Source organism: Balaenoptera physalus (genome assembly GCF_965194825.1).
Source record: "Balaenoptera physalus genome assembly, chromosome: 13".
Classification (NCBI taxonomy): Eukaryota; Metazoa; Chordata; class Mammalia; order Artiodactyla; family Balaenopteridae; genus Balaenoptera; species Balaenoptera physalus.
This window is the reverse complement of record NC_138892.1, coordinates 97,442,544-97,458,674: the sequence shown is the minus strand read 5'-3', so window position 1 is coordinate 97,458,674 and position 16,131 is coordinate 97,442,544. Positions and strand designations below refer to the sequence as shown.

The following is a 16,131-nucleotide window of genomic DNA, read 5'->3' as shown; positions in this document are numbered from 1 at the left end:
CCATGCAGAGTCTTTAATAAGACGGATGGCATCACCCAATTCTGAAGACTTCTGTCCTTCCTTCATATAATACAATTCCAAAGCTATGCCTCAGCCTAACCTGCTTACTTGCTCACAACAGACAGAATCACCAGAATGCCACACATTATGAAACCACCTGCAAACCCACACCAGAACATTCTCAAGCCCAACGCAGTGGGCTGCCCTGAAGGAGAGCTCCCCTAGCTTCCGGGGGGAGAGCTGTAAGATCAAGATAGCCCCCCACTTTTTTCTTATCTTACCTCTCACCCCGTGTCTTCCTCATTCTAAACTGTTTTTCCTTTCATTCTGTGGCACTTCAGGGAACAATTCCATTAAATGTAATAACAGTGTAGTAATACAAAGAACATCATTTTCTAGTGCTAATAACTTTCATTTTAAAAACCACTTGTGTGCTCCGAAATTTAGCAAAGCCTCAATTTCTCATCAAGGCCAGCAGACATCAAATTTGAAGCTTTAAAGTTCTGTTTCTTTTGCGTTTATAATCTAAGTACAGGGGAATTGAAATGCCATTTAAAGTCAGATTTGCTTTGATGCTCATGCTGCCAGCTTTACTGACGGAGACTCATTTCTGTGCATAAAATAGACACACGGAGTACCAGCAAAAGGACCAAAAACCATATTAGGAAAGCATGGCCACCTGCAAGAGGACCACCAATGTATGTACCTGTATGTACCCCTTCCAGAATTTCCTGTATTTACCTTTTCCAGAATTTAAATTTCATAGTGCTGATAAGGATCACAATTTTTAGACTGGTCATCAGGAGAGAATTAAAGGAAAGAATTCTCCCATTAACGCCAAGTTCAAATTTGTGCAAACGCTATCATTGCCTTTCACCCTATTCTGGTCACTGGGGCCACAAAAATGGCAGCAGAGTTGAACACAGCGATTTGCAACCCTGGCTGCCTTTTAGAATGAACTTGGGAGCTTTTAATATATGTCAGTTCTCAGGCCCTCACCCTCTCCTGTCCTCCTAAATCAGAATTTTGCAGGGTGGGACCCCAGGATCTGTACACAGTTTCTTAAACCTTCCTAGGAAATTCTAACACATAGTCAGGACTGAGAAACACTGACACAGGGAACTCCAAACACGGGGAATTGAAGACAGCATGGGAGCAAGTCAGCACATCAGTACTTCCCTGAGGCTGTTAAATCAGCATCAGGTGATACATTTTAGAAGCCTCCTTTATCTGGAAAAGAAAAATGTTAACTTCTGATGATCACAGCAAACATAGTTTAACATGAATTACCTCATTCTCTGTTACTACCTCTACCCACAGCTGCCCTGCGGCTGCTCTCGAAATATTTGTGGGATGCAGGTCTCATTCCCCCAGCAAGGCCCAAGCTTCTGGACTGTTCCCCATGGTTTTGAGCACACAGTAGGTACTGAATGGTTTGTTCCTCGCAGCTGAGAGTCTGCAAAAAGCCAATCACGTGGAGAATGGTTCAGAACACACAAGTGTTCAACTTGGCTAGTCTGGGTTAATTTTGGCATCCGGGAAGGAAGTGCTTCCCTAAGGATTGAGCCGCTAGAGGCCGCTCTGAGCCAGAGCCTTGGTCAACTGTGCACCGAAGTAAAATCACATCAAAGGGAGAAGAGGGTTGCTGAGTAGACTGGGAGTCATGGCAACACCGCGGCTCCTATTTTTAAACTTGTTGGTGAGTGAGCACACAAAGTGCATGTGTATTTGTGGGGGAGGGGATTCTGATCTCTTTCAAAAGAAAATTCTTTCATGAGGTTTTGAGTTTGCAGGTGGCTAATAATCCGTGGCAATGAGATCAGAGAATTCAGCTGGAATCAGCGATATTAGAACAGGTCTTTTCTCTTCTTCCCCTCCACTATCTTGTTCTCTATCGGAGCACATCCTTCATGCCTTGTGTCAGAAATATCAGGACATTCTTGATACTTTTAACAAACATATTCTGAAATTCTGATCTCGGTTTCTTAGGCTCATTCTGCTAGCCTCTTAAGCAATTCACTTTGTGTTACAAGAAAAATAAGTTCAAACCAGCAAAGGGAAAGAACTTTCTGTGGATACCCCGCTCCTCGTGAGGACAAGCAAATGTACGGTGTGTCGTCTATATGCCCAGCACCCAGCACAGGGTGCGGGACATAAGAGGGAGTCAAAATACTAGCAGTGAATGTGATACTGGGAAGTACAGAAAAGCTACCCTCCCCATGTCACGTTTCTTTCACTCCCAACAGCACTGCTTTTTTCTCTAGTCTCTGGCCAAGTATTAGCCTTAAACAAATCCAAACTTATCTGACCTCTCAAAAATGAATAGTGGCCTTGGAGGACATTTGTAAATCATGACAGAGGCCAAGGTCTTGTTTTGTTTTATTACATGCCCCTGACAGTGTTTTTCATGTGTCTGTAACCTCCAGGAGCCTTGGCGGATCTTAAACAGAAAGTCTGCTCTCACTTCAGTTCAAAGGACTTTCAGGTCCACCAAGACTACAAGTTATTGCTTTTTTATATGCGGGCTTAAAGGATTTTGGAATATACAGGACTAAGATAAGAAACAAAAAAAAAAATCATCCTTTCTAATTGAAGAGGAAGGTGTAAGAAAGATCACAGCAAGGCTGGTAAATATAGATGTGACACACTTCAGGATGGAGAGAAAAAGAAACAGACTTTGGTCTGGAACGTCCCTAACACGTGTGCAAGGGACGACTCTGTTCCTGGGCTGTTTCCGGATTTATCATGGCTTCAGGACACGAATTCAGCAGAGTGCCCAAGAAAGGAAACTATTACAAAACCACCCTGTACTGCAGGTTAATGATGTGTTCATCGACATCACATGGATGCCTAACTGACTCGGCCTCCTCAGCCACAGAAGGATGGACAACGTGGGGCAAAGTACACCTGGAATCCATCAAGACTTGGGTTTGAATCCCAACTTTACCTGTATGGAAAGTAGGCAAGTGACTGAACCTTTCTGGATCTCAGTTTCTTTCTCTGAAAAATGGAAGTAATAATGCCTCTGAAATGTACTTTTAAGATTAAATAAGGCTATATAAAACACCTGGCACACGGCAGTCACTCAGTAACCTTTTTTTAAGTAAACTTTCTAAATTGCTGAAGCTTAGTATTTTTAGGTATCAAGCTTTTTCTTGATTACAAGAAGCATTTTTAAATGGAAAATTTCAGAAAGGTATTATAGAATTTGCTGACTTCTTAAACCAAAGATAATCAATATAATTTAAGCTCTTATTGATGATCTAACAATGACTATGATATTTTGCTCTACAGGGATGCTTTAAAGGGGGTATATGCTTTCTGGGGAGTATAAGGCTGTTTGCCCCAAATGATCTTAGACAAATGTTCCTATCAAGGTCTTTCGGTGGGTTTTTCTAATACTTTCTGCACCTTACCATTCTGTTTATTTCTTAATGCTGTCAGCTCACCTACCTGATTCCCATCACGTTTGTTATTTCTAAGCTGTTGTCGTCTGGTAAATCAGATAAGCAAGTATCTCCAGACACTGCGGGTTGCTTACCAAACATATGGCCTTGACTTTCTCTCTCTAGTTAAGAGAACTTTGATTTTTAACTGGGCCTATTACTGCCCAGGTCAAAAACTAAATTAAACTAAACTAAATGGAACTTGCCAGCTTCCCTTGCAGCTAGCTGTGGCCATTGACTGATTTCTGACCAATGGGCTATAAGCAAAGTATGGGACTTCATGGTAATCTCCGTGAAAGGGAAAGAGCCTGCCCTCCTTCCTTTCTAACTTCAATCTGCTGCTTGAAACTGGAGTTCTGCAGGCATCCTGGGCATGAGGATGAAGGCCATACCCTATAAACAAAAGAGTAGAAAGCTAGCAGGAGTCTGGGGCCTGATGATCAGGCAGCTACCATACCAGCTCTGGACAAACCACCTAAATATGCTCACATATCTTGTTTAAACTGGGTTACTGACACTCTATGCCACATCTACTCCAACTGTCCCACAAGTGTCTTAGACGTATGTATAATATTAGAGTAAATGAACTCTGAGATAAAATAAGCCACATTCATTTTAGGGCAAGAATTTTGTGTCAGTGATTTTAGCTCAAAGCCCTTTCCTACTTTCTTTGTGGTTCAACATCATACTGCTGAATATGTGACCCCTCCTCTCCCAGGTAAAAGCGGTAAGTCTATGTGTGAACACACGTAAGCTGTGGAAACAGAGCAATGAGAGTAATGGCCCTGCGTAGCCTGTGGGGGACATACACACATACACACACACACCTGGCTTTTCTTCTACGTAGTCAAAATGAGAGAAATTTGACATATTATTAAAATCTATGTAATAATGGACTATATTATAATGACATTCTATCATGTTATTTTTGCCTAAACAAAAGTTCCTGATAGATTTTTGTTCAAGGACCAAAAAAAAAGTAGGTAGGAGTGTCTGGAAATGCTGCTGGGAAAATGAAAAGAAAGTAAGTATCTGAGTTTTCTCTGTTGATCTCCACCGTCAATTTGTGCGGTGAGTAGACAAAGCCCTCGCAGGTTTGTTGTAATGGTCTGGTGAGATGATGTGCATGAAGATTCCTTGTATGAAGATCGTCACTTTTATTGTCATCATTATTAGCCATGATCATGAATGACCTGAAGGTTCTGATCATCTGGTTTGATGTCAAACACTAAATGTACTTTGACACACAACCTCATGTGGACTCCATGTGTGATCTCTTTCAGGGAATGGTGAAAAGGACCACTTAGCATGAATATGATATTGTCACAGTGTGGCTTCCATGGCTATTTCTACTGCTTTGTCAGGGAAGATCTTTCCTTCAGAAAAAGAAGACATTTATGGGTTTCTTAAAATTATATAGACCCACTTGCTTACTAAGTTTATCTCCTTTGCCCGAACAGTAAATGTGCTAGGGTTACTTAGCAACCATCCTTACAGCCATAGAGATTTTAAAAACGAAATCAGAGTGGATGGAAAAGACCTTGTTGATATTCACCAGCGCTAACTGCAGGCAAGCCATTTTAAAGGATTCTTCCCAGCTTCTGTCCCATCCGCAGCCCTTCGCATGCCATCAGCGAAATGGTCTCAGTGATAGGAAGAAGTGGGGAGATGTCCTATGTGAAAGTATTTTCACCCAGTTCTTTGAATAATTCTTTATCCACTTGACAGATGCCAACGCACATACAAATATCCATGCTGTCTGGATGTCTAATACACGTGCACTTGGATGTGTGTGTGTGTGCACGCAAGAATTCCACACGGTCATGTATGACCACAGAAAGTGAAAGGCAGGAACGCCTTTAAAGCTTGTACAGGAAAGCTGGTGAGGAGAAGAGAGGGGCAGCAAGAGATCAATGAAGAGAACACCCTACGGAGAAAGAGATAGGGAAGAACAAAGAAGGAAAGGTGAGGGGCGGTGTGAAGCGGCCATGAATGAGGGAAAGTAAAGCCAGAGCAGCGAGGGAGGCGGTCAGCAGCCCCCGGCCGCCTGCTGCTGCTGGCAGCCGAACAAGAGGGAACAGATTCTAGCAGCAGGGGCTCTAATCTGTCAGCAGCAGTCCCTTCATGTGTGACCAGCCGGCCCAGCTTGGGGACTGGTGCCAGTCTGCGCACGCTGACCCTGCCGGGCCCTCCCGGAAGAGAAAGAGCCGCTGATGAAACCCTGAAGGTCCAGGGAGGGCTCCCCGACCCCAGCTCCCTCCGCTGCCCTCCTCCTCCCCTCTGCGCGCCCCTGTCTGCAGCGCTGGGTCAGATCCCTCAGCAGCTCCTTCCGAAGGTCAGTCATGCTGAACACCGTGCTTCCTCCCTCTCCTTAATGGCCACATCAGGTCCTGGAGGATTCTTTCCAGGAGATGACCATCTACCCATCCATGACAGCTCCATTGGAGAGGAAAGAGAGAAAGGCTCAAACCATCATTTATTTAAAATGTGCGAGGTCTTATATAGATGCAAAAGCCACAGAGCCATTTCTGCTCTCAAGAAGCTTGTGTTTGTTAAGCTGACCTTGGCCGGCTGTGGTCGAGCCTTCGCTCAGCCATCCAGCCCGTGTCTGTAACCATAAATGACAGCACTCGCGCTTTTTGGCAACTCGCCCCCATCCTTACCGCCACTCAGCCAGCCTTCATCCTCTGGTGGGAAGAGAGAGCAGATGGAGAAATAACTCCCACTCAATTCCTAAATAACAGCAGCTTCAATTCCCATTAACTGTGAATTTGCACCCTTGTCTGGGTAAGAAGCAAGGGAGCACGGATCACGGGGACATTGCCAGACCGAGGCAGAGGTTAACAGGGGAGCCCTGGCCGCCTGGCAGCCCCTCTGAGGCCGTGGGCAGGCAGCCGGGAGGCGGCGTGCTCTCTGCAGAATGCTCCTCCTGCCGGCGGGACACCTGGCTTCTGCCCCCGCCCTGCCTCTGAGAGACGAGGGACCACTCTGAGATTCTGTTCTCACATTTGCAAAATCCATTCACCATCCTACCTACCCTCTATCCCGTGAGAATACGTAACTTGAAAGGGTTGGATGAGATGAGCACCGAGGCCTCTCCCAGCAGTGATGCTCTGATTTGAAGCCAAGGTTTCTTTAAAGCTTGATTACTATGCAGCAGGGTGAGGGGCTGAAATCCAGGTCCCCGAAGCAGATCCAGGCCAGATCCTGGCATCACACTGCCCAAGCGTGGGTCTCGGGTTTCTTAAAAACATATAAAATGGGGATAATGATTCCTGCCTTCATTCATGCTTTTATCGGACAAATATTTATCAAGTACCTACGATGTATCGGACACTGTGCTAGAAACACAGATATTAAAAAAAAATCCTGCTCTCCTGGAGCTTAAATTCAATGAGGAGAGTGAGACAACAAAATATTTTAAAAGAAAATATACACAGTATGTCCGATAAGTGCTACAGAGAGAAATAAAGCAGGAGATGAGGATAGGGAGCTTGGGAGGATGGGAAGGACAAACTGCCATTAAAAGGGTGATCAGAAAACGTCTCCTGAGGACATCTGCGTGGAACAGGATTTTTGTGAGGATCCAATTAGATAACTGTACAATGCCGGGTGTGCAGGAAGTATTCAGAAAAGCAACCAACACTGGAGTTATTAACTTTGCCAGCCCGGCTGACAATGGGGCTGCTTTTGAGCATCTACCTATGACCCTCTTCTTAACCCTGACCATTGTCACCAACCCACATGCTTTCTGAGACAGAAAGTCTACTCTCAGAATGAGCCTGTCTGCTTTCTCCGCGGAGAGCCACTGCCCTGCTCTGCTCTCATTTCCTTCCTCTTCAAGACCATCTTATTCCTTCCCATGGATACTGGACCACCTGTGTCTTCTTGCCCAGCGCAGATGGGCATCCTGCCCCCGCTCAAAATTGTCCTCGGTGAAATGGAATTCTTTTCCCACTCACTCTCCCTCTGTATCTCCTGCCCTCTCCTCCAAATTGTAAATAGTTTTTAAAAGAAGGAGGAAAAAGAGTGGGGAGGAGGAAAATGAAAGAGAAGAAAGAAGAAAGAAACACCAAATATGTCATTGGTAAGTTTTAAATTTTGCAATTCAGCTCTAGAATTAAGTAGTGATTAAGGAAAGAATCATGTAGGGGTCTCAGTGTTAAACAGTTGAGAACGCTCTTCACAGGTTTGCATTTAAGGGAAAGAAGCAAAATCACTTGCTGAAATGACCATCTATATATGTGACATGAGGAAGGTGAAAGACTACAAAAAAACAGAAGAGCTTGAATAATCCTCACATTCAGCCATTCCTCCATGAACAGTTAAAGCTTGCTTCGCCTGAATTACAATCAGCAGTGAATATACCTTTCAGGATAGTTATTAGATTCTTCAGTTATTTTCCCGAATTTATATTTCCTGCTACACCACTGAGCAGATAAAGCCTGTCTCTATATATGCAGGTTGTGTCTTGCTTTACTGAACATTTCACATGAAAAATGGGAATTTCCTTAGATTCTAGTAGATTTCTTTAATCAGGTAAAGGCCACCATGCTTAACAGTCCACTTACAGCTAGCTATGCGTTCACGGAAACTTCTGACTGGTTCACATGTAAATTATATTAAGTCAACCTATAATACATGTTTGCCTTACCGTAAATCTGCCTGTGCTTGGCACTCCACGAATATTTTAACAACAACTAAGAGATAGGTAATGACCAAGCCAATCTTACCCATGGTGTCTAAAAAACTAATGGACTCAATTCCTCGTTTATCTCTTAACCGCTCAGCGCTTTCCAGGCCAAGAGTCAAGGAGGCATCCCATGGGAACAATCCCGCTAATACAATGGTTTCAAGGATGTGGCATCTGCCCCAAGGTTAAAGGAAGACCGTGTTCATCACAGCTCTTTCAATAAGAATCTAACAAAGCACCTTTCTTCATGTCGGTTATCCCCATCACTCAAAGGTTGGGTCAGAGGAGGATTTTGGCCTTTTGAGATGGTGACTTTCACGGGGAAGGAAGAATTGGGGGGTGGCAGGGGATAGTGCAAAGCAACTGTTGAGTAGGAAACATGAGGACACCAGGGGAAAATAATTAGGCAAGATTCATAAGAGGTTTGCTATGTTGAGATCCAGCCATCTCAAAGAACAACTGCTCTTTCTACAAGTCCCCAAAGTTGCCATGTATGAAGAGTAGGACCACTGGGTCCCCAGGACAGAAAGAGAGTCCAGAGGTGAGTGGCAGGCATGCCACCAACTACGTGAGAGAAACGCACTGGCCAAGTGCTGGAGGCACACTGAGAAGGAAACTCACCGTCAACTGCTCCTCCAGGGAAGTGATAAAGGAAAAATACAGACATGGGCCTATTAGCAGCTACCAATTCTTCTCTAGCTCAGAGGGATAAGGAAGAGTTTAGACAACTGGTCTGACCACTTTCTAAACACTTTCAGATCATCTGGTACCGAAAGGTTTTCAGAATTTTCTCAGGAACTAAGAAGATCTTTCACTTCGAGAATGCATGGCATAAGAAATTCTCCAACTCTTTCAACCAAATAAAGTTCCCAGTTGGAATAAAATGCTCTCAGCACGTCTTGGTATAAGGGCTCTGTACTACATTTACTAATAAGGCATAAATGAATGCTAATGAATGCTAATAATGAAAATTAATTCTTACGGTACAAAGTAGAATGGTCATATTTAGCAAAAAAAAAAAAAAAATTCAGGAGCCCTGTAACATCTGAATTTCAGATAAACAACAAATCATCTTTTAATATCAGTATGTCCCATGCAATATTTGGGGCACACTTATGCTAAAAAAAAATTTGTCATTTATCTGAAATTCAAATTTAACTGGGTTCCTGTATTTTTCTTGCAGCCCTGGTAAAAAGCCTTATCCAGCAGCCTATAGCCTATCTGGAGACAGTCGCCAAGTCTATAGTGGGCCAAGCTTCCAAGAGCTAAGAAGTTATCAGTAAGGAATCTGGATTGATACGTGATAAATAGCGTTCATTTGACAGTGAACGAAATAGTTCATTTTAAGGCTCCCCTCTGAGGATGCTGTTTTTCCTTCCATAACTAACAAGTAAATCACTTCAAATATGTGTCTCTCTTTAGGACTCAGGGATATCAATAGAATCTCCTGTCTGTGATCCCTAAATCTAGACTTAGGAACTTCCCTCACATGGAAAGAAAGCCACAGTCTGGTCAGGTAGGAATGAGGGATTTCCCTCCCCTTGCAATGCTTCTGGGGACGGACGACAGGGCCTGTGAATGCTACTGGGTTTTCAGAAGGTAAGACCAGAAGACGTTTCCCGACTCTGTATTTCCGTCGCCATCCCTGGCTGGGTCACCCCCAGATACGTCCTGCGGAGCCTTCCTGGGGATGCTGCTGGGAGATGAGCATCAGGCCAAAGGCAACAGTTAAGCGTTTGCAACAATTTTATCTGCAAGATTTCCTGCTGTGGCTAAATGCTGTGGCTGCTTGGTTTGTTATTTAAAAGAGTGACCCTAGTGAGACCAGAGCTCTGAAGGAGGGGCTGAATTCAGACCAGGGGAAGGAGGATGAGCGCTGACTGAGGATGCCTAATTGAATCCCACTGATGAGTTGAATGCTGTGCTTCTTACAGTCCCTGATAATCAACCCCAATCCTTCCTGGGTCCTGATAGAAAAACATATTAAAATACTAAGAGAGGCTAGGAATTGGATTCTAGAACCATGGGAAGCTGCGTTTGGGAGGAGGGGAAGGAAAAGACAATGGAGAAGAGTGAGGGATGCAGGTCCATGGACAAGGGGAGATAGCCCAGAGAAGATGTCCAGCAGGCAGTCAGATACAGAAGCCCGGAAGATTCAGGGAACTGGGGCAGAAGAGAAGGTTCATAGAGGAAACAGCTTGGTGGAGAAACGCTCTGGTAAGTCTGGTGAGACCTTTACAGTGTACTTGGGAAACTGAGGGAAGGTGCACTCTCTCTCTGCTCTGTCCTGGTACTGGAGGAATGTACGAATAATCTGTGCTGCGCCATCCTTGTTCCTTTCAGGACTGCTGCACTTGAGAAGATGGAGGGGTGGGCATTTGCGGTTCTCTTGACAATAAGCTCTAAGCAAGGGGTACAGAGGACTGAGGAGAGCCACCCTCTTGAGGGGCCGCAAGAGATGGCGACAAAGGTTAAAACCAATTGTGGTTTCAAAGATACAGTGGTTAGAGACCAGGCTTCCGAGATAACATTTACAGTCTAATGTGAAGTAAGCCAAATGGGAGATACTATCTTCAGATAGATAGCTGCTTACCCAGAGGAAGTTTAAGGTAAAAGCAGCCATTCCTGAACCATATATATGGATCCTAATGTAATACCCACTTGATTTCCTTGTGTTGCTCGGCAGATGTTTTCTGTTCGTTCATCTTGGTTTCAATGAACAAATATTTGGGAAAATAAACTGAATTAGGGAGAAAACATGAATGTACAGAACCGAATCTATAGTAAGTCTTTAAAGGAGGTGCCCCTTGTCTTGCAAAGAGGAGCAGAACAAAGATACTCCCGTAGAGCAGGAAGGCACCGGGCAGCTCAGCAACTCGGAGGACGTCATTCATTTGCTCCAGGTGTCTTCCCTGGTGCCGCAAGAATGAGGAAGACAGAAGGGTCCCTGCTTTCAGAGAACTTACAGGGAAGAGAGATAAGAAAGCACAGAACGACGATCATCTTTATTGGAAAGGCACAGGATGCAGGGAAGGTGTGTAACCGAGTGATATTCGGCCAGGGCTCAGCTTCCAGGGGAAGGGATGCCAAGACTGAACCCTGAGGGATGAAGAGAAGGAGGCAGGGGAAGGGGCATGTGCACCTGTGTATGGCTGGGCAGGGGCGCCTGGGGAGCACATTCAAGGCAGCAGTAGGAGCTGGAAGGGAGAGAGGACACGGTAAGTTCAGTGTGGCAGGAAGGCGGTGTTGAAGGGACCAGTGGCAGGAAACAACTTTGGAAAGCTAGGAAGGCTCATGCCGTGGAAGACTCCATAAACCATATTAAGGAGATGGGACTTTATTATAGGAGCAATGAAAAGCCACTGAAAGGTATTAAGCAAGAAAGTGATGAAATCACATTTTCATTTTAGATCACTCCGACTGCAAAGGAGATTGAAAAGAAGAACTGGAAGCCAGAAGAGATTTAAGAGGCCCTGCAGCAATGCGAGTAGGAAGAGGTGGACTCGGCGATGGCACGGGGATGAAAATAAGTGAAAGCTCTCCAGGGAAAATCCACAGACAAGGCCGTGATTGGCTATGAGGTGTCAGGGCTATGGCATCAAGGACACCTTGGACATTTGTACTTTAGGAAACTGGGTAACAGGATGTACCCTTTATAAGTGGTGCCAATTTGGCTAGAAGAGGGTGGGAGGGTTGATGGGAGAGGAGACAGCTGTGCAGCCTTGGATATGGTATGTTCTAGGGCCCATGGCATCCAAAGGAACAGATGTGGTCATACAGAGACAGACGTGGGGCTCAAGGGAGAAGTCTCAGCCAGCGATGTCACAGTTTGGGGGAACTTACAGACATTGATTGTATTCTTGGCAATGGAGGAGAAAAGAAGAGAGTCTAGGGACTTCCCTGGTGGTCCAGTGGTTAGGGCTCTGAGCTTTCACTGCCGAGGGCACGGGTTCTATCCCTGGTCGGGGAACTAAGATCCCACAAGCCACACTGCGCAGCCAAAAAAGAAAGAAAAAAGACAAGAAGGTATAGGACAGACCCCCTGAGAAGCACCAATATTTAAGAGATATGTAAAGGAAGAAGCATGCTGGGGAGGCTGAGACAGAATTGCCAGGGAGGCAAGAAGAAAACCAGGATGGTCTGTACCAACATGTAGGGATAACCAGGGATGGCAGAGAAAGCAGAGAGTTCAAGGTGGGGGAGTATCAGGACTGGATCACAGACGCAGCCACAGAAAAACGACTTTTAGTGTCAACTCTGAATTAGGAGCTTAGTCAAGAGGCTACAGAGTCCAAGTCCCTTCCAGAAGTTCAATAAGTATAAGTCAGCACACGTTCAACCTCCTCTAAATGTATTTCAACCTCCCTGCAGTACACTTCCTAATATTTTATTTCTTAAGCTGGGTGGTGGGTACCTGAGCATGGATTAAGTTTTTCTGAATATCTTTCTATATGCCTGATATAGTTCATAATAAAGGTGAAACGGATACCCAAAATACATTATTGAGTGAAAGGAAGTCAGGTTATTGAACAGCACGTCTGGTTATATTTCCATTTACGTAAAACTGTAGATTTATCTCCACACAGGTATACATGCACCGGGAGATAGCTAGAAAGACAGTCATTAATTATTTCAGTAATGACCGTTTTGGCTAGTCAGATTTAAGGTCGTTTTTACTTTTTTTTTTTTTTTTTTTTGAGCTCTTCTATATCGTTTGAGTTTTTACAGTGTACGCATGTAGCAGTTTTATACAAATAACAAAACCACAAAAGCACAGTACAGAATTTTCTACCCTACTTGGTCACACAATGGCCCCTAAGAGGTTGTGCTGCCATCGTAGCTGGATTCTGAGGTGAGGTCAGGGGAGCAGGATTCCTCCCACACCTTCTTCCCATTCATTAAGCCAGACCAACAGCAACAGAAAAGTTGCCTCCACACCAGCACTTAATCTCAAAGGCAGAGAAAGGAGAAGCAAAGGCAGATTAAAAACCAAGGGACAAATCCTCTTCATGTGCCTACAGACCCATGTACCCTATTCCCCATTCCCTCTCTGTACAGCAGTGTCCCAAAGGTAAGGGGGCTGGTCCTCCCTCATTTCTATGCCTGTCTCATCTTTCATAGTGATCAGGTGTGTAGCGATCAGAGAGACCTGGGTTCAACTCCAAACTGAACCTCTTACTTTCAGCGTGACTTCGGACAAGCCTATTCTCTTGTATCGTAAAATGAAACAATTTTTAAAAGCTGCCTAATAAGAGTTGTTGCCTTGAGGGTTAAATGAGGTCGAACACACAAAACGCTTAGAGTAAGACCTGGCACATGGGGAGTGGTCAAGAAGGGGGAGATGTTTTGCATTTCTTAGAACAAGAACACAGCACAGCGAGCTTTGGATCTGGATCTCCCACCGTCACGAACGATCGCCATCCCAGTGACCCGTCTTCAACCTCAGACATCTTGAACTGCTCCTCCCACAGTTTCTGAACATCCAACCCAGTCTCGGAAGCTCTCCTCTGACCTCCCACACTCACCTGTTCAGCATATTGGACTGGTAGATTCTCTTCTCGTGGGTGTTGTAACAGCTGCTCTTGGGCTCAGGGATGAAGCTGTGTTCGGACAGCATGTCGGAAGCAGCGGTGGTGATGATGGCGATTCCATCCCTCACTCGGGCAGGGAGGCCATAGTCCCATTCATCGTAGGACACAGAGATAAGCCCGGTGGGGAACTCCGAGGGCACCGTGTCTGTGTCCCCTGCCACCAGACTAGGCACAATCCACGTGTAGCCGTAGCCAGTCAGCCCTACTGAGTTAGCCACTTCGAAGATGTAGGTGGCTTCTTCCTTAGTACAATAAAGAAGAATGATGGGGCTTTGAAGTTTCTTGAGCTGGTTCTGGATCTTAGAATCTCCATCATCCAGGGACATGTCCAGCAGGAGGACTTCCTCTAACTCCCAGCCCACGAAGCTGTTCTCGATGGTGCTGCGAATCTTGTTTACAAAGTCCTGGTAGCCAGGGAAGTAGGTGGTGACGATAGAGAAGATGTACCAGTCATACTCTTCCATGATATTGAGCATCACGGAAGCTTGTTGTTCAATCGATGGGCCAAACTGGAAGAACATTGACGATTCATCCTAAAGTAGTAAACACAAAGAAAGAAAAAGAGAGAGAAAAATCAAAACGAAGATGGTGAGGGAGAGTCTGGACCATCTGGATACAAAGGTTTGTGTTCATTATTTACTTTTGCCACATAATGCCTTTAAAATTGGATATGTTTAAATTGCAAACATTTATAATACTTCCCTTCCTAAAACCCTCCTCTTGAGAAAATCGACATGGGTCTATACTCTTCTTGTCTGAAATCCTTGGGGCTACTGCAGAGCCTCAGGCAGCTTCCTAAAATCAAATATGTTAGTATTTCTAGAGCAAAACATGTGAAGAGTCACATAAAGTGGGATAAAGACGGTAAACGGCCTCATGTCAGTTCGGGTCAGGTTTTGCTGTCAAATGAGTTACATAAACACAAACACACACTTTCCACTTTTTGAGCCTTTCGGATTCATCAGTTGGGGATATGTATTATTCAATCGGAGTGAATAATCCAAAATGCCATCAATCTGCCCTTAAATCTACCTCTAGTCGCCGAGCAGGTGGGTGGTACTCAGGTATGGCTAGCAGGGAAGCACGCTGTAATACAAGATTTTCTATAAAGACATGATTGTTAGGTGAAATGCACATGGAATTTTCTCTCTGTCTTCTACTCTGATAATGAGGTATGTAGGTGGAGTAATGCACAAGTAGTACGTGTCAGCTGCAAGTTAGAATGACTTGTCTTCAAGGTCATTTATGATTAAGCTTTATATGAGAACAACACAGAAAGGACTGTTCTTTCTCTTACCTATATAATGCCACGGGTCTCCGTCTGACCTGTGTATTACACACAGCCCTCTGTCAATTCTAAGCATCTTATGTTTTCTCCCACCTCTTGAGGGAGAAGCTATTTTAAATTTCTCCCATTTTAAGCTGTATTTCACCTGTTGTTTGGAGATGTCAGGCCCTGCATTTTATCTCGATCTTACAGCTAGAAGAATCTGAAACCACACAATGAAGACCCTCTCAGCCTTGGCCTTCTCTTTCAGTCCGTTTTCCCCTGACCTCCTCCTGGGTAATGACATCTCTTTTCTTGGTCAGTGGCCCCTATCTCCTATCTGATGGTTCATCTCCATTTTATAACAATCCAAGCTAACAAAATTGTGTCTTTAATTCAAAGGGGCAGTTCTTTTTTATCCCCCAAACTAGAGCTTCAAAGTATGGTTACAAGAGGTCAGGCTTTTAAACAAAATGATGCAGTGATTTCTTAGTTCAGGAACACATTGTTGTACAGCTGAGAAACGGCTGAGTATTTTTTGGGCACCCACTATTGAAAAAAAAAATGCAGGCTGGGAACTATCCAGCTGGTGTCCAAAGACCCTGATTCGGCAACAAAAGCTGCCAGCCCCTTGAGGCTCTGCCAGAGCTGTGTGTGCTTCACGTGGCTTGAACTCTTCACGTTCCCCGCAAGCGATCCAGAATGAAACAGTAGCTGCCTAGTCGTTTAGGGGCAATTCTTTCTGCTAAGGGTTAAATGGTGTGTATAATGGCTCCCTCCCCTGGCTTAAATATACAGTCAAGGAGGAGCCTGGTAGGACAATGGAATTCAGAGAAGTAGAGAGGGTGGGGCATCAAGAATGGGTGGGGAGGGAATGGAAATTAATGCAGGATAGAACAATGATTTCATATGTGGCCAGCCCCTGCTCCTGGTCTTCTACTTCAATGCCACTATGTACTGCTCTTCAGGTGAAGCTGACCTTGTCCTTAGGTCACAGGATATAGTGGGAATCCAGGACAACAAGGCTTAATTACGACAAGACTTGTCAGGGGCCCACAGAGAACCACCGCAACAGGAAAGGAAGGCCCTGTGACAGAACAGCTCACCCAGAATGGTTATCACTTTAAAGAGACA

General features: G+C 44.7%; 1 protein-coding gene across 1 annotated transcript in view; it reads right to left on the bottom strand.

Moving 5' to 3' along the window:
- GRIN2B (glutamate ionotropic receptor NMDA type subunit 2B) overlaps positions 1 to 16,131 on the bottom strand; it is a 651,979-nt gene that overhangs the window by 181,006 nt on the left and 454,842 nt on the right. The window contains exon 8 of the mRNA XM_082421982.1: positions 13,665 to 14,263. Within this exon, the coding sequence (XP_082278108.1) occupies positions 13,665 to 14,263 (599 nt within the window). The remainder of the gene's footprint in view (positions 1 to 13,664; positions 14,264 to 16,131) is intronic.